The 17,144-nt window shown below is 31.3% G+C and overlaps 3 protein-coding genes across 5 annotated transcripts in view; all 3 read left to right on the forward strand.

The window, feature by feature from the left end:
• The first annotated feature begins 681 nt into the window (after nucleotides 1–681).
• LOC110020032 (probable signal peptidase complex subunit 2) lies at nucleotides 682–10,880 on the forward strand. The gene is made up of 6 exons (XM_020717990.1): nucleotides 682–870; nucleotides 972–1,123; nucleotides 1,215–1,296; nucleotides 7,827–7,969; nucleotides 9,165–9,254; nucleotides 10,850–10,880. The coding sequence occupies exons 1-6, from the start codon at nucleotides 784–786 to the stop codon at nucleotides 10,863–10,865; spliced, it is 570 nt and encodes a 189-aa protein (XP_020573649.1). The 5' UTR covers nucleotides 682–783; the 3' UTR covers nucleotides 10,866–10,880.
• Nucleotides 10,874–12,866, forward strand: LOC110020031 (transcription factor MYB114-like). Of its 3 annotated transcripts, none has more exons than XM_020717989.1 (4): nucleotides 10,874–10,985; nucleotides 11,097–11,305; nucleotides 11,545–11,674; nucleotides 12,310–12,866. In XM_020717989.1, the coding sequence occupies exons 2-4, from the start codon at nucleotides 11,173–11,175 to the stop codon at nucleotides 12,761–12,763; spliced, it is 717 nt and encodes a 238-aa protein (XP_020573648.1). In that variant the 5' UTR covers nucleotides 10,874–10,985; nucleotides 11,097–11,172; the 3' UTR covers nucleotides 12,764–12,866. The 3 variants fall into 3 exon arrangements, with proteins under 3 accessions (XP_020573648.1, XP_020573647.1, XP_020573646.1); XM_020717988.1 differs by having other exon boundaries at nucleotides 10,895–11,009; XM_020717987.1 differs by having other exon boundaries at nucleotides 10,907–10,985; nucleotides 11,065–11,305.
• A 3,759-nt stretch (nucleotides 12,867–16,625) lies between these two features.
• LOC110020012 (transcription factor MYB114-like) overlaps nucleotides 16,626–17,144 on the forward strand; it is a 2,493-nt gene continuing 1,974 nt past the window's right edge. The window contains exon 1 of the mRNA XM_020717952.1: nucleotides 16,626–16,824. Within this exon, the coding sequence (XP_020573611.1) occupies nucleotides 16,692–16,824 (133 nt within the window). The 5' untranslated portion in view covers nucleotides 16,626–16,691. The remainder of the gene's footprint in view (nucleotides 16,825–17,144) is intronic.

The raw sequence follows: 17,144 nt of genomic DNA on the forward strand, positions 1-17,144 counted from the left end.
ATAGAAGTTTAACAATTATAAAAGAATAATTAATTACTTATTAATTATATTTATTATTAATTACTTATAAATTTATTGAATAAATAAAGTAATTATATTTAGTTTTCATTAATAAATAAATAAATTTATTTAAGTAAAATTAATTTGATATTATTTTAAATGAATTATGAATTATTAATTAATTAAATTAAAAAAATTAATTTAAATAAAATTAAATTAAGAAAATTAAATTAATGAAATCTTTGTCTACATCACTCCTCTCTCTCACTCTGAAATTCTCGCCCACATCGCTCCTCTCCTCGAAACCCTCTTTGTTTCATCCAAAAACCATCGCCTTCATCATCGAATCCTCGCAATACAATTGCAATTAGAGCTAGCTGGGAACTCAACGACCTGATCGAGGCTTACAGAGACTCGAAACTCCCATTTTTTTCCTCCTGCTCCTCTCCTACCACCATTCAGGAAGGTAAATTCACGTCATTTTTTAACAAAATCTTTGGTAACTTCACGTCATTTTTCTCAAATCATAAAAAACAAACAATCAGCCAACATATCTGTAATAGCTTTATGGAATAGCTAAGCCAAACAAACCCTTAGGTTAAGCTCTAATTCGTAGGCCCTAATTGATACCATAAATACAATTAATACGATTAAAATAAAATGAAATAGGCATGTGTTTCGGGCACTGTCTAATTATTTTTCCATTTACCCAGGGCAACATAAGCGAACGGCCGGCCTTCGACGCAAGGAGCGAGAGTGAAGGCAGTAGAAACGAGAGAACTCATGGCGGGCGGCACGAAAAACCCTAAGAAGGCGAACCTCCTTGATCCCCATGCCATTAAACATGTTCTTGACGAATCCGTCAACGAGGTATTGAATTTGAATCGCTGTTCCTTTCATTACCTGGTCAGTTAATCTCTATTTTGCTCGCCTTTTTTCTTTACTGGGATTTTATAGAGATCTCTTGACAGATCGTGACGAGTCGAGGATACGCAGAGGATTTCCGTCTGAGTAACTTGAGGCTGTTTATCGGGACTGTGATTATCGCCGTTGCTCTCGTTGCTCAGTTCTACCCTAAGAAGTTCCCGGAGAACAGGGATATCCTCATCGGCTGCATCGTATTATATCCTTGGGTTATTCATTCAATCGGCTTCGCGGTCTTTTTTATTTTGACTTGAATTGGTTTGTGTGATGTTCTTCCTTGACTATGGTAAGTATGTAGTTCTCAATGGGATCTTGCAGTTCATTAGCTACACCAAGGAGAAAAATGCGATCCTCTTCACTTATCCTCCTCCCGTGAGTTTTTTCTTTTCTTGGTTGGTTAAACTAGTTTCTTTGTTTTAATGAATGATATGCGTGGGGTAGTTTGCTAATGTTTCTGGATTCAAAATTGTCAGCAACATGGACCATGTTTTTTTTATTAAGCCGACTTACACCTATACGAGTCTGTGTGTGTGTGTGGAGGGGTGGAGGTGATAGTTTGCAGAAAATTACTTGAAGAATTGTTTTATAAGGAACTTGATTGATTCCCTTTAAGCGAAGAAGGGCAAGCCAAATCAAGTTAAGGAAAAACAATTCAGAGGAAGGGAGAGGGAGAAATTTCTCATTCAAAGTTTAAAATAAGAGCATTTACATACATGCCGCCTAATTCCTATGTATTTACATATCCAACGCCTGAACTTTACTTTTTACATCTATACCACCCAAATCTTTGATATCACATAAAAAATACCACTATTTTAACTTTTAAAATCTAAATACACCTTTTTATGCATATGTAAGGTGCTGTGTATGTAAAACTCAAAGTTTAGGCTCTAATATGTGAATACATAGGAATTTACTGGTATGTATGTAAATAATTCTTTGAACTATTAATGCCTTAAATTTCATTTGCTCTTGTTAAATTTCATTCTATGGAAGCAAACAACTTGGCAATTAATTGGCAATTTATTTTTCAATATGCTCGATGACATATTTCTAAGCGAAATGATAGTTTGAATTTAGACTAGGGACGTCCTTAAGCAGAACTAAATGAACTTAGTTGTGTAGTTTCCTTAACCGACTAAATCAATAATGAGATTTAGATAGAAAATTTAGTGAGGTTTTTTTAAAATTTATTTTTGAGAATATAAGCGGACAAGCTTTATTCTGCTATTTTCATGTTTATAAAATAAGGCTTTTAAATAGTTCTAGCTAGCCCCTTGGCCCATGAGTTTGACCTTCCAATAGTTTTAGTGGGATGGTTCTGATGAGTATAAGCTTAAGGCGGTGTTTGGTACGCCATTTTAAATAGGATTTATGTCAGTGTTAACGTAAATACTGCCAAACATGAAAAAAACAAAACTTAAATCTTGTTGTATCTTAAATCCGAATTTTTCTCTGTTTTGATGGAAATCCTTGATTTATTAAATCTGGTTTTTAGGTGGATTTAACAGATGTAAAGCAGAAAACATACCTCTAGATTGTTTAGGATTTAGAGATTTTCGCTTCCCTCATAATCAAACACTTTAATGGGATTTAACTGGATTCAATCATAAACGAACCAAACTTTATACTGGATTTAAATGCATCTGGATCTAATAAATCCGGATTTACAGGATTTACTAAATCCTATTTAACTTAAATTTTGGGTGCAGCCAAACACCCCCTAAATGGTCTAACATTAATCGGCTTAGGGCCTGATGAGCTCATTTATTATGTTGAAGCTCTACCGTAACCGTCTTTATTAGCTATGAAGGGAGTGGAAAATAAAACACAATTGATATGAGAGTTGTGCTTTGAACTCAAGATTAATTATAAAAATAACTAAATTGCTCCATTATGCTAAATCCATGTAGTTAGGCCTAACTAAAACAAAAATTACTATGTTTATATAATTATGTGAAGGTGGGCTTAGAACAATGGTTTAAGATGCCTCCATTATAATAGTGATTCTGAGACTCAAGTCAATGAAATACTTTCTATTAATGAAGCCAAGGCCTATGTACAAACTGCCTTCATATCATATATTGAGTTAAGTTATAAGCTCGATACTCATTCATACAAGGCTCATTTATATTTATTCACTTAAGTTATTAAATATGTTTGAACAAAATTTTAAAAACTTGACATATAAATACTCAAGTTCGAAATTGGCTAACTCATTCATTTATGCTTGTGGCTTGCTATTTGTTGCTTAGCAAGTGCTTTGTCATGAGGTTGATAAAATACTTAATGGTAGTTTAATTACTTTTTTGGTGATGTATTTTATATGTTGATATAAATTATCTTGTATCTCATGTATCTAAAAAATCATATATATCAAAGTATATGCATGATATATATATCAAACAAGTAACTAGATTTATAAATTAAATATATATTTTATAAATCTTAGCTAAATAATATCAATAATACTTAGGTTCAATTTGAGACAGTTTTTCATCTGTATTGTGTTTCAGACTGCCATGATAACTCTATCGGCTAACTGCTTTCTTACTTTCTTTTAGAAATTTTTATGATGATAAATTATTTTTTGTACCCAAGTTTGTTAAAGTGCGATAGTTATAAGATAGCTATTATCAATTTTTTTGAAAAAAAGCAATTATAATTTCTATCTTTGTTTTCTAAGGGTTTGCTTTCCATATCACAATTTTACAACTGCCTTTATAAAAAATTGTAGTTGTCTCAAAAAAGCTCTGTCTATTTGGTTAGTCTAATCAAATCCATAAATCCATTTATGTTTGCTAATAAGTATATATATCTAAATCATTTGGATAAAATGCTCCGACAATTAAGCTCATTTAAAGCTCAGTTATAGCTCAAACTTGCTAAATCCATTTATGTTTGTATGCATTGGTGTGTGCATGTGCTTTATTTTCGTTATAGTTTTGGAAAATAATGCTATTTTTCATTTTGTGTGTTCATGATGAATGCTTCTACTAGTTCAAGTTACACTTGAGTTTGCTTTATTTTACTCGTATTGATTGTTAGTCGCTATGACCGACGTTGCTGTAATTGTTTCATTCATTGGCTAATACTTTTTGATGATTGTCATAAAAGTTTATTTCAACAATTTTATTATTATTACTATTATTATTGGTGGCCAATTATTATATTATTGTTATTATTATTATTATTGTTTTGGATTGCAATCTAGACTATATGAAAAAAAAAGTAAAGTTGATTTTTAAGTTTATCGCAAACTGTAGAACTCAAGTCAAGTTTATTGTTGGTGGTCTATTATTATTATTATTTTGGATTGCAATCTAGACTAGATGAAAAAAAAAGTTAAGGATGATTTTAGGTTTATGGAAAACTGTAAAACTCAAGTTAATCCCTTTGAAATGAATCCAAATTTGAAATTTGTTGGTGCCAGGCTGTTTGTCAAAAGTGACAAGCCATGACATGACTCTAATGTATGAGAACTAAGCAAGGGTTGGCTAGGACGCCACTCTAATGTGATGTACCACTAGTTAACTTGATTGTTGTAACGATGGTGGTTAGGATGCCAAACTTAATTGAAACAAATACCGTAAGTTAACTGATTATGGGGAGAAATAAGCAAAGGTTGAATAGATCTAAATCCAATTTAGCTTTATCATATATAATTTTGAAATTTGGAATAGGAAAGATAAATAATTGATGGATATTATGATAGGAAGAAGAATAGTATTGCTTATTTATTTAACAAATGAGTGGAAAAAGAAAAATCCAAGGACATTGAGGGAGTTCACAAGTTATTGAATGTTAGAAATGTTAATAACAGGAATAGCACCTGGCTTTTAATTGATAAAAATAGTTGAATGTTACATTATTGATTTAGTAGGATTAGTGATAGATTGAGTGCTATTAATATAATTACTTTGATTTAGTTAGTGCTGATACTGCTCAACTTAAATTATAAAGTTGTCCAAAAAATTAGTTTCTTGAAGAGATGAATGAAGTGCTACAATGTATACCTATTGAAGAAGGGATAATTATCGGAGATGATTTGAATGTGCATATAGGTTCAAATACGTTGGTTTATGAAAGAATTTATGATGATTTGGGAATTTGTAATAAAAATGTAATAAGAGAGTTCTCACATCCTATGATCTTGTAATGGAGAATGCATCTTTAAGACATGAGAAGAAAATTCAATTACTTACAACTGCTAAATCACAATATTTTTTTTTATTATTTAAAAAGAAAGAAATTTTAATAAGATTGACGGTTGATTCAATGAAAAAGGCAAAGTACATAACGTGGGTATGGCTTAGTATCGTAATAGTATATAAAAATATTCAAAAGAAATTATGGATATAGGAAAAGGTGGTGGAATTTGAAATTTGGGAACAATTGATCTTTCATGTTAGCTTAATAATAGAAAAATTGAAATTCTCCTACTAAGCAAAGTCTGATGTGGGATAAGATGGTTAGCTAAAAGTAGATTATAAACCAATATGAGTATTTAATGGTGCTTGACAAGGCACAGAGAGTTATGATGGGACAAATGTGTTTTTAAAATGTAGAAAAATGAATTTTATTTGGGCTTATAATGACTATAATATATGATACACTTTAATTATGGTAAGGAGTAAGTGATTATGAATTTTGGTTATGAATATAATAAGATCTTGGTTAAAGATTAAGACATTTAGGACTCATGAAAAAAATAATTTGATAAATGATTAAATGTATGCTTTAAGGAACTAATTCTTTTGAAACAGCATTATGAAAAAAATTGGGGCTCATTTGGCTTCACATTTATTTTATGTTTTGTCTTCGTTTTTAAAAACATTTCTTGTTGTTACAATTTTTATATGTTTATGTTTTTGTTTTTAAAAATAAATCACATTTTTAAAATAATCAGAAACACCTAAAATGATGCAACTACAGCCAAACTTGTTTTAGTTTAGATCAAAATATAAAGAAAATAAAAATAAAAATATAGAAAATAAAAGCGATCCCAAATAGCCCATAGTGTAAAGTTTTTTAAATTGATTAAAAGTAATGTAGCTTAGAAGAAGATACGTAAAGTTAAAGTTTTATGCCATGATGAGTTATATAAATTTTGGAGATTGATCGGGCGCATTGCAATGTTCAGAAAATATGCATAAAGTTAAAGCATTATGCTAGGATGAGATACATTGAAATTTGGAGAGTTATGGGGATCATTGTTGTGATTGATTAAGAATTATTTCAATGAAATTTTAGAGAATGAGTGGATCTCAAATGATTAGAGAAATTAATTGATACTAATATTTAAGAAAAAAATATTGCTCAAGATTGTATTAACCACATAGGAATCAAACTTTTGAGTTTACAATGAACAGATACAAGATATGAATGAAATATAGAAAAATTTTATTAATTTTAGACAACCTAATTGATTCATGATTGTGGTGTAATTGAGCCTTATCAAGCTTCTTTATGTATTGCTCGAGCTAGGATTGTTTATCAAATCATGAGCTCGAGCTAGAGTCGAGCTCAAAGGGCAAATTTGAGCTCAACTCGTTGTAATAGCATCAGGTCTCATGAGCTTAAGCCAAAGAAGGTCTTCGGAGAAGGCATCAACGTGATGAGCAGCTATATATACAAGTCGATGAGTTGTGCCTCGATGAGCTTGAACTTGGGCTCGTGTAATATTTGAGCTCAAGCTCGTACCTCATTATGCTTGACTCGTAAACTCATTTGTGAGTTGAGTTTAAGTCGACTTGGCTCAGTTACTCCCCTAATTTATGTCATGGTTTTGTATTATGACATTTAATGGAGAATACAAAACAAAGAAGGAATCTAATTATACTTATAATTATCTTAAGTAGGCATAGAAATGAGTGCCACTAGAATTGATTTGAAGGGTAATGAAGTTGAAAGGTGTTTGTTAAAATTTGTTGATATTATTTGTAGTGCTAACTAATGCTATTAGTTGTATAATTAACCATGGGTTTTCAATTATTTTAGTGTAGTATTAGTAGGTCTGATATTAACCACTATATTTAATATTATTAGAAGATACGGACTTACCAAGCAATGATGTGTTTCCAAGTAATTTGCATCTATTATATAGAAGAATGAAATATATAAATGGGGATATAATTTCTAGAGTTGAGGATTGTTGTAAAATGGAAAATTGTTTCAATTGTTTTATAAATGGATATCAAGCTTAATGGTAAATTTTATAAATGTCAAATAAGAATGTGATGTTGCATGGACTTGAATATTGGACTGTTAAAAAGTTATTGATATTTAAGGTGAGTTCGGTAGAAATTAGAATTGTAAGATGAATGTGAAATAATTAGTAAGGAATAATTAAAGAATGATCATATTTAAAAAAAAAATTATTTACATCTATTAAAGCTAAGGTATGTGGAAGTAGACGATAGGTGGTTTGGGCATCCATAATAAAGGGTAGAAAATATTTCTGTTAGACGAATTGATAAAATTGATGTAGAAAGATTGGGGAAAAAATGAGCACGCTTAAGGTTTCATTGATAAAATTATTCAAAATGATTTTTAAGAAGTATGATTAACGCTTCATACAGTACTTATGTGAATAAATGCAAAATGAGGATTAATAATGCCATTCTTACCTTAAATAGTTGGCATAAGGCTGATCACGATGATGGAAAAGCTCTTACTGATATGCAAAAATCATTCGCTTATAATGTATAACAAATATGTTTCATGTATAAATATTAATTTGTCATTGTCATCGTTGTTTTCATATGATTTACTGCCATTTATTATGTTTATGTGAGAGTTTATTTGGGAATGGTTTTGTCGTCATTTCCTTCGATTGAAAACAACATATTTTTCATTAATATCTACTTTTTGCTAATCTTGAAAATCTGCTATGTTTGTAGGGATCTTTCAACACCACAGGGTTGATTGTATCCTCAAAGCTTCCGAGGTTTTCAGACCTGTACACTCTTACGATAGCGAGTGCAGATCCAAAATCTATTTCAGCCAACAAACCCGCGCAACTTGTCAAGAGCGTCACAAAATGGTAATAATAATAATAATGAATTTATCTGCCCTTTTGTTTCTAATTAGGAAAATTTACATGTCACACAATTCTTATATATGTACATATCTAACAACTGAAGTTTAATATATACACACATTACATACATTTTATTGCTATAATCACATCAAAGCTTATGCATAAAAATGTGCATTTCACTTTTAAAAAGCTAGATTTAGTGGTTCTTTTGATGGGATGTAAAAATTTGCGTGTCATAAATGTAAATATTAAAGTTTAGGTTAGATATGTAAATTTATAAGAATTGTGTGATATGTATTTAAATCCCGCTTCTATCTAATCTCCCTCTTTGATGAATAGATTCATAAATCTATGCCCAATTGCTCAACATTTGCTTTCAATATTTTTTACAAATACACCATATATGATTATTTCAAGAATTATCTGTGGTGAATTTTATTTATTAGAAAAGGCCATGCAGATTTATAATCTAAGATATATGTGGTTCCTTGTACAAGGTTATTTGCTAACTTTTTTGCATTCCTTATATGGTACATTTTAGGTTTTGTTCGGTGCAGTTTTTTCATTGTTTTACTTTCCAGACCGTTGCAACACTTCCATTTTTTGTTATTTTCTAGAAACTTTTGCAGTTTTAAGTTTCTTTTTATAAATAGCTATACCAGTGTGTAGTAACTATAAAAACATACATAATGCTAAATGCTTATGTATTTACAGATCCAACACCCATACTTCAATTTTTACTCATGTGCCACCTTATCCATTTGCATTTAAAAAGTTTTTGATGCGATATAGTATACATATAATAAGTAAAGTTTGTGTTAGGTATGTAAATACCTAGAAATTTGGTGCGGTATGTATGTAAATGCCCCTAAAAGTAAACTGTACACACGATAGCCTTTACATAAGTTGTTTTAGTTACAAAAATTTCACAATCATCTTTATAAAGAGCCTACTATATGAGGATTTTTTATAACCCACCTCTTTAATTAGTATATATATACATATGTAAAGTACTTTTTTTCACATGAAAAAATACTTTTGATTTATCATTGTGCTTTAACTCAACAGGTTTACAAAGGATACTCAATGGGATCTTGCAGTTCATTAGCTACACCAAAGAGAAAAATGCGATAGCGAGTGCATATCCAATCTTTTTCAGCCAACAAACCCGTGAAACATGTCAAGAGCGTCAGAAAAGGTTTACAAAGGATGGTATACTCGTGCAGGGTCTATTTTTGAAGGATTTGGAGAGACTGTTAGATGATTACAATGGAGAGAGGAAGAACAAGTGAACTAGACGTTGAAGCGAAAACCAAAGAACTGCTGGTATTATTGTTCCCCATTCTTGGACCTGATTTAGAACAGATGTTTTGATTTTGTGAACTGATTATAACAATCCTCTAAATTTAAGATCTAAGATTGGCGAATAGAAAATGTAGATGTGGTTTCTTTTTATTTCTAATTAGAAACATGAAGTTATATTGCAGGTCCCATGATTTGTGTGGCTTCAGAATAGGCATTTACATACATACCACCTAAATCCTATGTATTTACATATCTGCCAGCTAAGTTTTTTTTATATATATATTTATACCACCCTAAGCTTTCATATTACATGAAAATATCATTATTTTAATGTTTAAAAAGTGAAATGCACCTTTTCATCCATACGTAAGGTGTCATAGATGTAAATGCATTGGAATTTAGTGTCATATTTGCAAACCTTTTCTTTTTTTTTTCTGTGTTGCCGATTTTTATACCAATTTATACCTCTTCCTTTTGAGATGAAATGCATTATGAGCAAATACCTGATCTTTGCAGTGTTAGACATTTGAGGATATCATAACCTTTTTTTAAGTAGAATTGTGCCAAAAAAGGATTGCTTAGACACTCATAACCTTGTTTGCTACGGTTATGAACCAAACGTTATTGAATGGTGATTGTCCAGCACTTGAATTAGCTTTGTAAGGGCTCATTTGGTTGCATGGTTTAGTAAATTTAATGACTCAATTTGTTAAAATTACTATTTCTTTTTATGTAGTTAGAGTATACAATTCATTTTTAATTTCACTGTTCTTGTCATGTTTCTCAAACTCAGCGCTTTTGTTTTTACCTTTAAAATGAGAAAAAGAAATTTTTTATTGTTTAAAGTTGAAAATGAGGGAAGAAGATGGTAGAAGGGTTAATCTATGATAATGAAGTAAACATAGCATTTGAAAAAAAGATACACTGAGGTAAGGTCTTAATGATATTGTAAGTAGGGTCGTAAACGGACGAGCTCAGGCTTGGCTTGTGTACGGCTTGTTTGAAATTAATTATGTTCGAAATTGACTCTTGTTTGAAATTGTTTGTGATCAGTGTTTTCGTGTTTGATTTGATTTACATATTCTTGTTCGTGTTTGGCTTATGTACGACTTGAAATTAGCTTGTCTAAATAAATTAAAATAATAGATGTGAGGGAAAAAATAGAACCATATGATCTCACGAGTTGTGACAATTTAAACTTATATAAATATAACATGATCGAATAAAACATGGTATGTGTCCAGCTTGTTTATAATTTGAATTTAACAAACTTATTCGTGTTTGACTCATTTATTTAATGAATAATTCAAACAATGAATCTAACACGAGCTATTCAAATGGTTTTTTTTTTTTTTTTTTTTTTTTTTTGACAGCCATGCGACTAATAATAGTAATATATTTGTATACAAACCACCTAATTTTTTTGTATTTACGTATCAAACATTTGTTATCTATTTATTTTTTTAGATTATTTTATATTACACAAAAATTGTAATTATGTTAAACTTTTGGAAAGTGAAATGCCATCACGCGTGCCGGGACCATGGCTATATGTTAAGTTTTATGTTTTGGTGTCAGATATGTTGGTACGTAGGGGGGCAGCGGCCATGAGCTTGATAGTATCTGTTTAATTAGACGCACATGCCTCATCCGACGGTCAAGAAGTACCGTAACGGCAGCTTGTCCGATAAACCTACTAGTTAGGAGCAGAAAGGTCGTTCTGCAGGCTCTAAACTTAGTACTCATAACTAACTCCCTTATATTCTTCCACTTATTTTTATATAAAAATTCAGGAGACATATCTATCTAAGTTTATTTATTTAAGCGGCCTGAGGTGAGAAGAAGAAGCAGCAGCAGCAACAGTAGCAGCGGCAGCAGTAGCATCAGCAGAAGAAGCAGAGATGAAGCAGAGGGCTAAATATGATGAGGATGGAGTGAATAAGGGAGCTTGGACTGCTGAGGAAGACGAGCTCTTGGCCTCCTATGTCAATGCCGTAGGTGAAGGCAATTGGACGAGTGTTCCCAAGAAAGCAGGTGAAACCATGCAGAAAATATTACGGTCATTCATACATCTAGATTAGTATTTTACATCTTGAATATCCGTATGTGCGCATATATAAACATTATATATATGAAGTTTTCTCTCTTTTCTCCATTTCTCCTTGAGAATACAAAAAAATTTGAGAGATATTGTAAAGTGTGTGTATATATATATATATATATATATAATCTCAAAAACATAATGCGCGTGTATGTTTATGTAATTGATGAAGGTCTCAATAGGCGTGGAAAGAGCTGCAGGCTAAGGTGGCTGAATTACCTTCGCCCAAACATAAAACGTGGAAATATCTCAGTGGAAGAAGAGGAGCTCATTATTCGACTCCACAAACTCCTTGGCAATAGGTTCTCTCTCCCACACAAGTGCAAGATTAGGGTTCCATTTTGAATGAAAATACGGATTCAATTTTATGAAAATAAAAAAATAATAATTAGAATTTAAATAATTAAGTAAATAAAGTATGTTCCCTATCATCATCTAAATGCTTTTATCCATAAAAGCATCATGTATTTTAAGTATCATTTTGTATGACGTTAAAATGAATGTTATAATTTATTTTATCCGTTGATTGTGACTGCGGGAGAATCCGAGGTTCTTCTATCATTTAACCGAGACTTCAAATTATTTGCACTTATCACAACATAGTAGTTAAGGGTATCGCCTGTCACCATTAGATCGCAGGTTTGAATCATGCATATTGTCTTTTGGTGTAACCTTTTCCTAAAAAAGAAAGACTTAAACTACTTATTCAAATCATATTTGTAAGAAAAATTTTAATAAAAATAAAAATATATATATATTAATGGATTGAAGATGTCTCAAAATTTATGTTTTACTGAATTTGAAAATAATTCAAAATTGAGCTATTTTCAACTTATGATTAAATTTTGTTAAACATATTCTAACTAAATGTTTTCACCCATATTGTCTTGATTAAAATTTTCTACTCTTACTTTAAATTTGTTTTTTGAATCAATAGGTGGTCTTTAATTGCTGGAAGGTTGCCTGGTCGAACAGATAATGAGATCAAGAACTATTGGAACACGACTCTATCGAAGAAGATTCAAACAAAAAAATTTACGATTAACATGCCAAATATTAAGGCATGGAAGCCTAAATCAAATCCTCTGGAAACCAAAATTACTTCTTTTATCTCTTATTCGATTCAAACTATGGAATTAAAGTGCACCAAAGCTTCTTATCCATTACATGTTCTACCTTCCACAAGTGAAGTTATTCAAACCCAACAAATGAGCCAGCAAAACTTTCGAGAAGAACTAATGGAGGAGAAACAAGATAAGGTATTGGATTGCGATTCGTTTTCTTTTGATGATGAAATGTGGATCGCTGGATTGGAGTTCGGGGGTGAGATTAATGTTGTTGATGATTATGATAATGATTTGGTTTGTAGCTTATTTGACAAAAATCTTTGACTGAATTTTTTATATTTAAGAGAATGGTTTGACCTAATAGTACCGTAGCAATGTAATAAGAATTTGGAAAATAGGAGCAGAAGTTGTGCTTTCTTAAGTGATGTATATCCTTTCCATGGATTAATAAAGAAGTTTTATTATATTCAATGATGAAATAAGGAAGAGATTGGTTGGCTACACATTCTTTTGTGAAATTTTATGCATATGCAATATAACAAAAAATATATATATATATATATTGGGGAACATAAATTTGTTTAAATAATGATCTATTATAGCACAACAAACAGTTTTTACATCAACAAACATTTGTGATGTGTATATAGATGTTGCAATATAAGTTTAGTTAAGAAATTAGTATGGCGGCAATGCATTCTAATAAACATGTGAAAATTTTAAGTTGGAGCGACACTATTAACTTACTAGCTATCATTTTAAACTCTTACTGACTTGGTGTGAGAGTAATATTTTGGGGACTGTGTAGTTATCCAAGATTGAGTGGGAGTCATTCGATAAGACTCACATATTTTCAAAGAACTTTGCCATTCAAATTGTTTATATATCATGCACGACTTATTTTACCTTCATTGCTTAACATTATCATATTTTCTATACTAATAAAAGTAACTATAATGCCTAAATTTAGTAATAATACTTACAATAATTCATATAGCATTATTGATATGTAACAATAATGTAAGTCTGGCTGGAAAATAATGTCAACTTCAAACTAAAACTCAGGATGGGATACTTTTATCAAATGAAAATTTTCTACCACGACCCTCTCTCTTAGAGTTGGGCTTCAATTAATATTGAATTACATAAATAAAGTATAAAAAAAAAATCTTAGTATAAAGTTAAAGAATGTATAAATTTGGTCTCTTTTTACTCGATTGATTAAGATATTTAGGCTTAAATTAAATACGAGTTATCACCCTTCTTTCTTGGACCATGTTGTGCATCATGGAATTTCTGCACCAATAAAACATTTACAAACATATTTCAAGATGGGATATAATCTGTGCATGTTAAAATCCCCGGTATTCATGAAAATATCAATGTTTAAGTTAGGACTTGCTTATGAATATTAAATTTGACCTCGCCTCTTCAAATAATGTATAAATTATGAAAAAGTTACAAAAATGAAGGTATGATGAAAATATATTAATTTTCAAATTGAAGACCAACACCATGGATTTTTATCTATTTATTTTAATCATATAATTACAAATCATGGTTCTAAATATGTCCTATCATTGTGTTTAAAAATGACTTATTTTGGAATATAACTTTACTATTATTATTCCAAATTATGGCTCTCTAAGTATGTGATGTATTTTGTCATGATATGGAAAGTTGGTTTTAGTGCCCCTCTTCTTCATAAAACTTATGTGGTTGCCCAAGAAATTATATTTATACATCATTTTTAATCATGAATGAAGAATACAATTTTTTTTTGTTTCATTTTTATATTTTTGTCATTGTTCGTGATTTGTATCTTTTATCCTCACCACTCGAACTCTGCTTGTTTAGGGTTGACCTCATATATTTATTCTATGATGGTATGATCCACTCATAATATTTATTCATTCAGCACTGTGTTCTATTCTTTATTAATTATTATATAAATTTAGTTAATTTTTATACTAATGTTAATATATTTTTCTATAAGATCAAATATATTTCCTGTAATGCCCCATGCATCCTCATGCCTTCTTCACTACTCCAACCTTGCCATATATCCTACAACATCACTTGCAACTTAGACCTCTACTTATTAACTAATCAATAGTGCTCCACGTTGCTTTACTATCTTCTCCTAAAACATTTTATGCAACTTCACTTCATACTCTTTTAATGACATCATTGTAAGCCACCTTTGTAATAATCTTTGTCATATGATCATATAAACATTTCACCAATGGTGCCACTTATGAACATTCAAAGACAAAAATAACTGAAAAATGTTGTGAAAAACGACGGCAATAAATTGAAAAAGGGAACGAGTAAAATTGCACACAGAGAAAAAGCACTATAAAGGGCGACACAAGATTTACGTGGTTCGGAAATTTGCCTACGTCCACGGAGCTGCAGAGGGTTTTATTAACTTGAGGAATAACACCGTCGAGCACCTCGACGCTTTCTCGACATTTACAAGAAAATCTCTATTTTCTTCTCTCCCTTATTTTCTGTCTCTCTCTTCCTCTCTTTCTCTTAGCTCTCAAGATGACTTGTCTTGGTCTTTTTTGGCTTGCATTTTCTTTAAACCAAAAGAGACTATTTATAGAAACCATGAGAGCGGTAGGTGAGAGGTAGGTGAGCGGTAGGTGGGAGGTAGTTGAGCGGTAGGTGAGATACTTAATTAAAAAGCTAATTAAATTCGGTGGACCAGGTCTCCACATTACCCAACAAAAAAAATATTTGGTTTTCTTGAAGAAGAAATATTGCCACCTAACATGAATCTACTAAATATTTGATGCTTTCGAATACCCACCAAGGATCAGGCTAAACTAACGTGACATTCCGTCACTTTGTATGCCTATAAAGTTCTTAAAAAAAATCTAAAATGGATGCTTTCTACTATAAAATGGCTTAATATCATAAGAGAATATTGATGCAGATGTTTGATAAATAATATTGTATAAGGATTGAAATGCTATTAAACACCTACAATACACGTAAGTATACATGTCATTCAAGTAGTATACGACTCAAAATCTGTGTGTTGATCCCATCAGGAATGATTGAACTCCCAGAGTTTGGAAAATTTATTGTCTACTTATTTTGAATGTAGCCTAAAGGTTGGAAATTTGGTGATTTTAAAATTTATAAACCTAATTTTTGCAAAAAGTAAAAATTGCATGTGTTTTTAATGACTCAATTTGTTAAAATTACTATTTCTTTTTATGTAGTCATAGTATACAATTCATTTTTATTTTTATTGTTCTCCCCAAAATTTATCAAATTTAGCTCTTTTGTTTTCACATATAAAATGAGTAAAAGAGATTTATTATTGTTTAGAATTGAAATGAGGGGAGAAGATGGAAGAAGGGCTTAATCTGTGATAATGAAGTAAACGTAGCGTTTCAAAAAAGACACGTAAGGTAAGGTCTTAATGATATTGTAAGCAGGGTCGTAAACGAACAAGCTCAGGCTTGACTTGTGTGCGGCTTGTTTGAAATTAATTATGTTTGAAACTGGCTCATGTTTGAAATTATTTGTGAACAGCGTTTCCCCGTTTGACTTGATTTACATATTTTTGTTCGTGTTTGGCTCGCGTTCTACTTGAAATTAGCTTGTATAATTAAATTAGAAAATTTTATATGAGATGTTGGATTCAAATCCTCATCATTCTTTTACAATAATAATAATAATAAATAGAACCGTAGGATCACTCCAGTTTTGATGATTTAAAATTATATAAATATAACATGATGGAACAAAAGGTGACAAAGAATCTAACATGAGGTGTTCATGAAAAATGAGTTTTATTTATTTATTTATATATGCCATTCAATTATTTTATATTACATAAAAATTTATAATTATGCTAACTTTTAAAAAGTGAAAGGTAGACGCTTGCTTGGATAATGAGGTACACGTAAGTTTTGGTGTCTGACATGTAAGTACGTAGGGGTGGGGGCGGGAATGAGCTTGACAGTGTTTGCTCAGTAAGCTGCACATGCCTCATCCAACGGTCAAGAAGTACTGAAAAGATGGCCAGTTCGATAAACCTACTGGTTAGGAGCAGAAAGAACTTTCTGTCGGTTCTAAATTTAGTACGCATAAATAACTCCATCTAACCTTCTACTTATTTATATATAGAAAAATTCTGTGGACAAAGCTATCTATGTTTATCTATTTAAGCAGCCTAAGTTGAGAAGAAGCAGCAGCAGCAACAGCAACAACAGAAGCAGCAGAAGCGGAGATGAAGCGGAGGGCTAAATATAATGAGGATGGAGTGAATAAGGGAGCTTGGACTGCTGAGGAAGACGAGCTCCTGGCCTCCTTTGTCAATGCCGTGGGTGAAGGGAATTGGACGAGTCTTCCCAAGAAAGCAGGTAAAGCTACGCAGAAAATATTATGTGTGGTCATTCATGGGTCTAGATTAGTATTGTACATGTTGAATCAATGCATCTTTTGAATTAATCGCCGATGGCGGCCATCGGCGCCTTGAGGGCGCCATCGGTGGGCCTTCTAAATTAATTGATCTGAGTATCGGGAAAATCTCGCTTTCGGCGCTATCGGGCTCGCCGTCGGCGCCCTAGTTCAATTCTTCATATTTTGGTCTTTTTTTTCTCCAAATTCGCTCTTTTTTTGCATATTTTTGCTCCAATGATCATAATTTAGCATACCTGCAAAAACTATATATATATATATA

Source organism: Phalaenopsis equestris, unplaced genomic scaffold (genome assembly GCF_001263595.1).
Source record: "Phalaenopsis equestris unplaced genomic scaffold, ASM126359v1 Scaffold000090, whole genome shotgun sequence".
NCBI lineage: Eukaryota > Viridiplantae > Streptophyta > Magnoliopsida > Asparagales > Orchidaceae > Phalaenopsis > Phalaenopsis equestris.

Bases quoted from the DNA above. Each gene is read 5' to 3' on its own strand.
- LOC110020032 (XM_020717990.1), top strand. From the start codon at position 784: ATGGCGGGCGGCACGAAAAACCCTAAGAAGGCGAACCTCCTTGATCCC. The intron at 871-971 runs GTATTGAATTTG...ATCTCTTGACAG, and splicing joins TTGACGAATCCGTCAACGAG to ATCGTGACGAGTCGAGGATA. The intron at 1,124-1,214 runs ATATCCTTGGGT...TGACTATGGTAA, and splicing joins CTCATCGGCTGCATCGTATT to GTATGTAGTTCTCAATGGGA.
- LOC110020031 (XM_020717989.1), top strand. From the start codon at position 11,173: ATGAAGCAGAGGGCTAAATATGATGAGGATGGAGTGAATAAGGGAGCT. The intron at 11,306-11,544 runs GTGAAACCATGC...TAATTGATGAAG, and splicing joins GAGTGTTCCCAAGAAAGCAG to GTCTCAATAGGCGTGGAAAG. The intron at 11,675-12,309 runs GTTCTCTCTCCC...TTGAATCAATAG, and splicing joins CACAAACTCCTTGGCAATAG to GTGGTCTTTAATTGCTGGAA.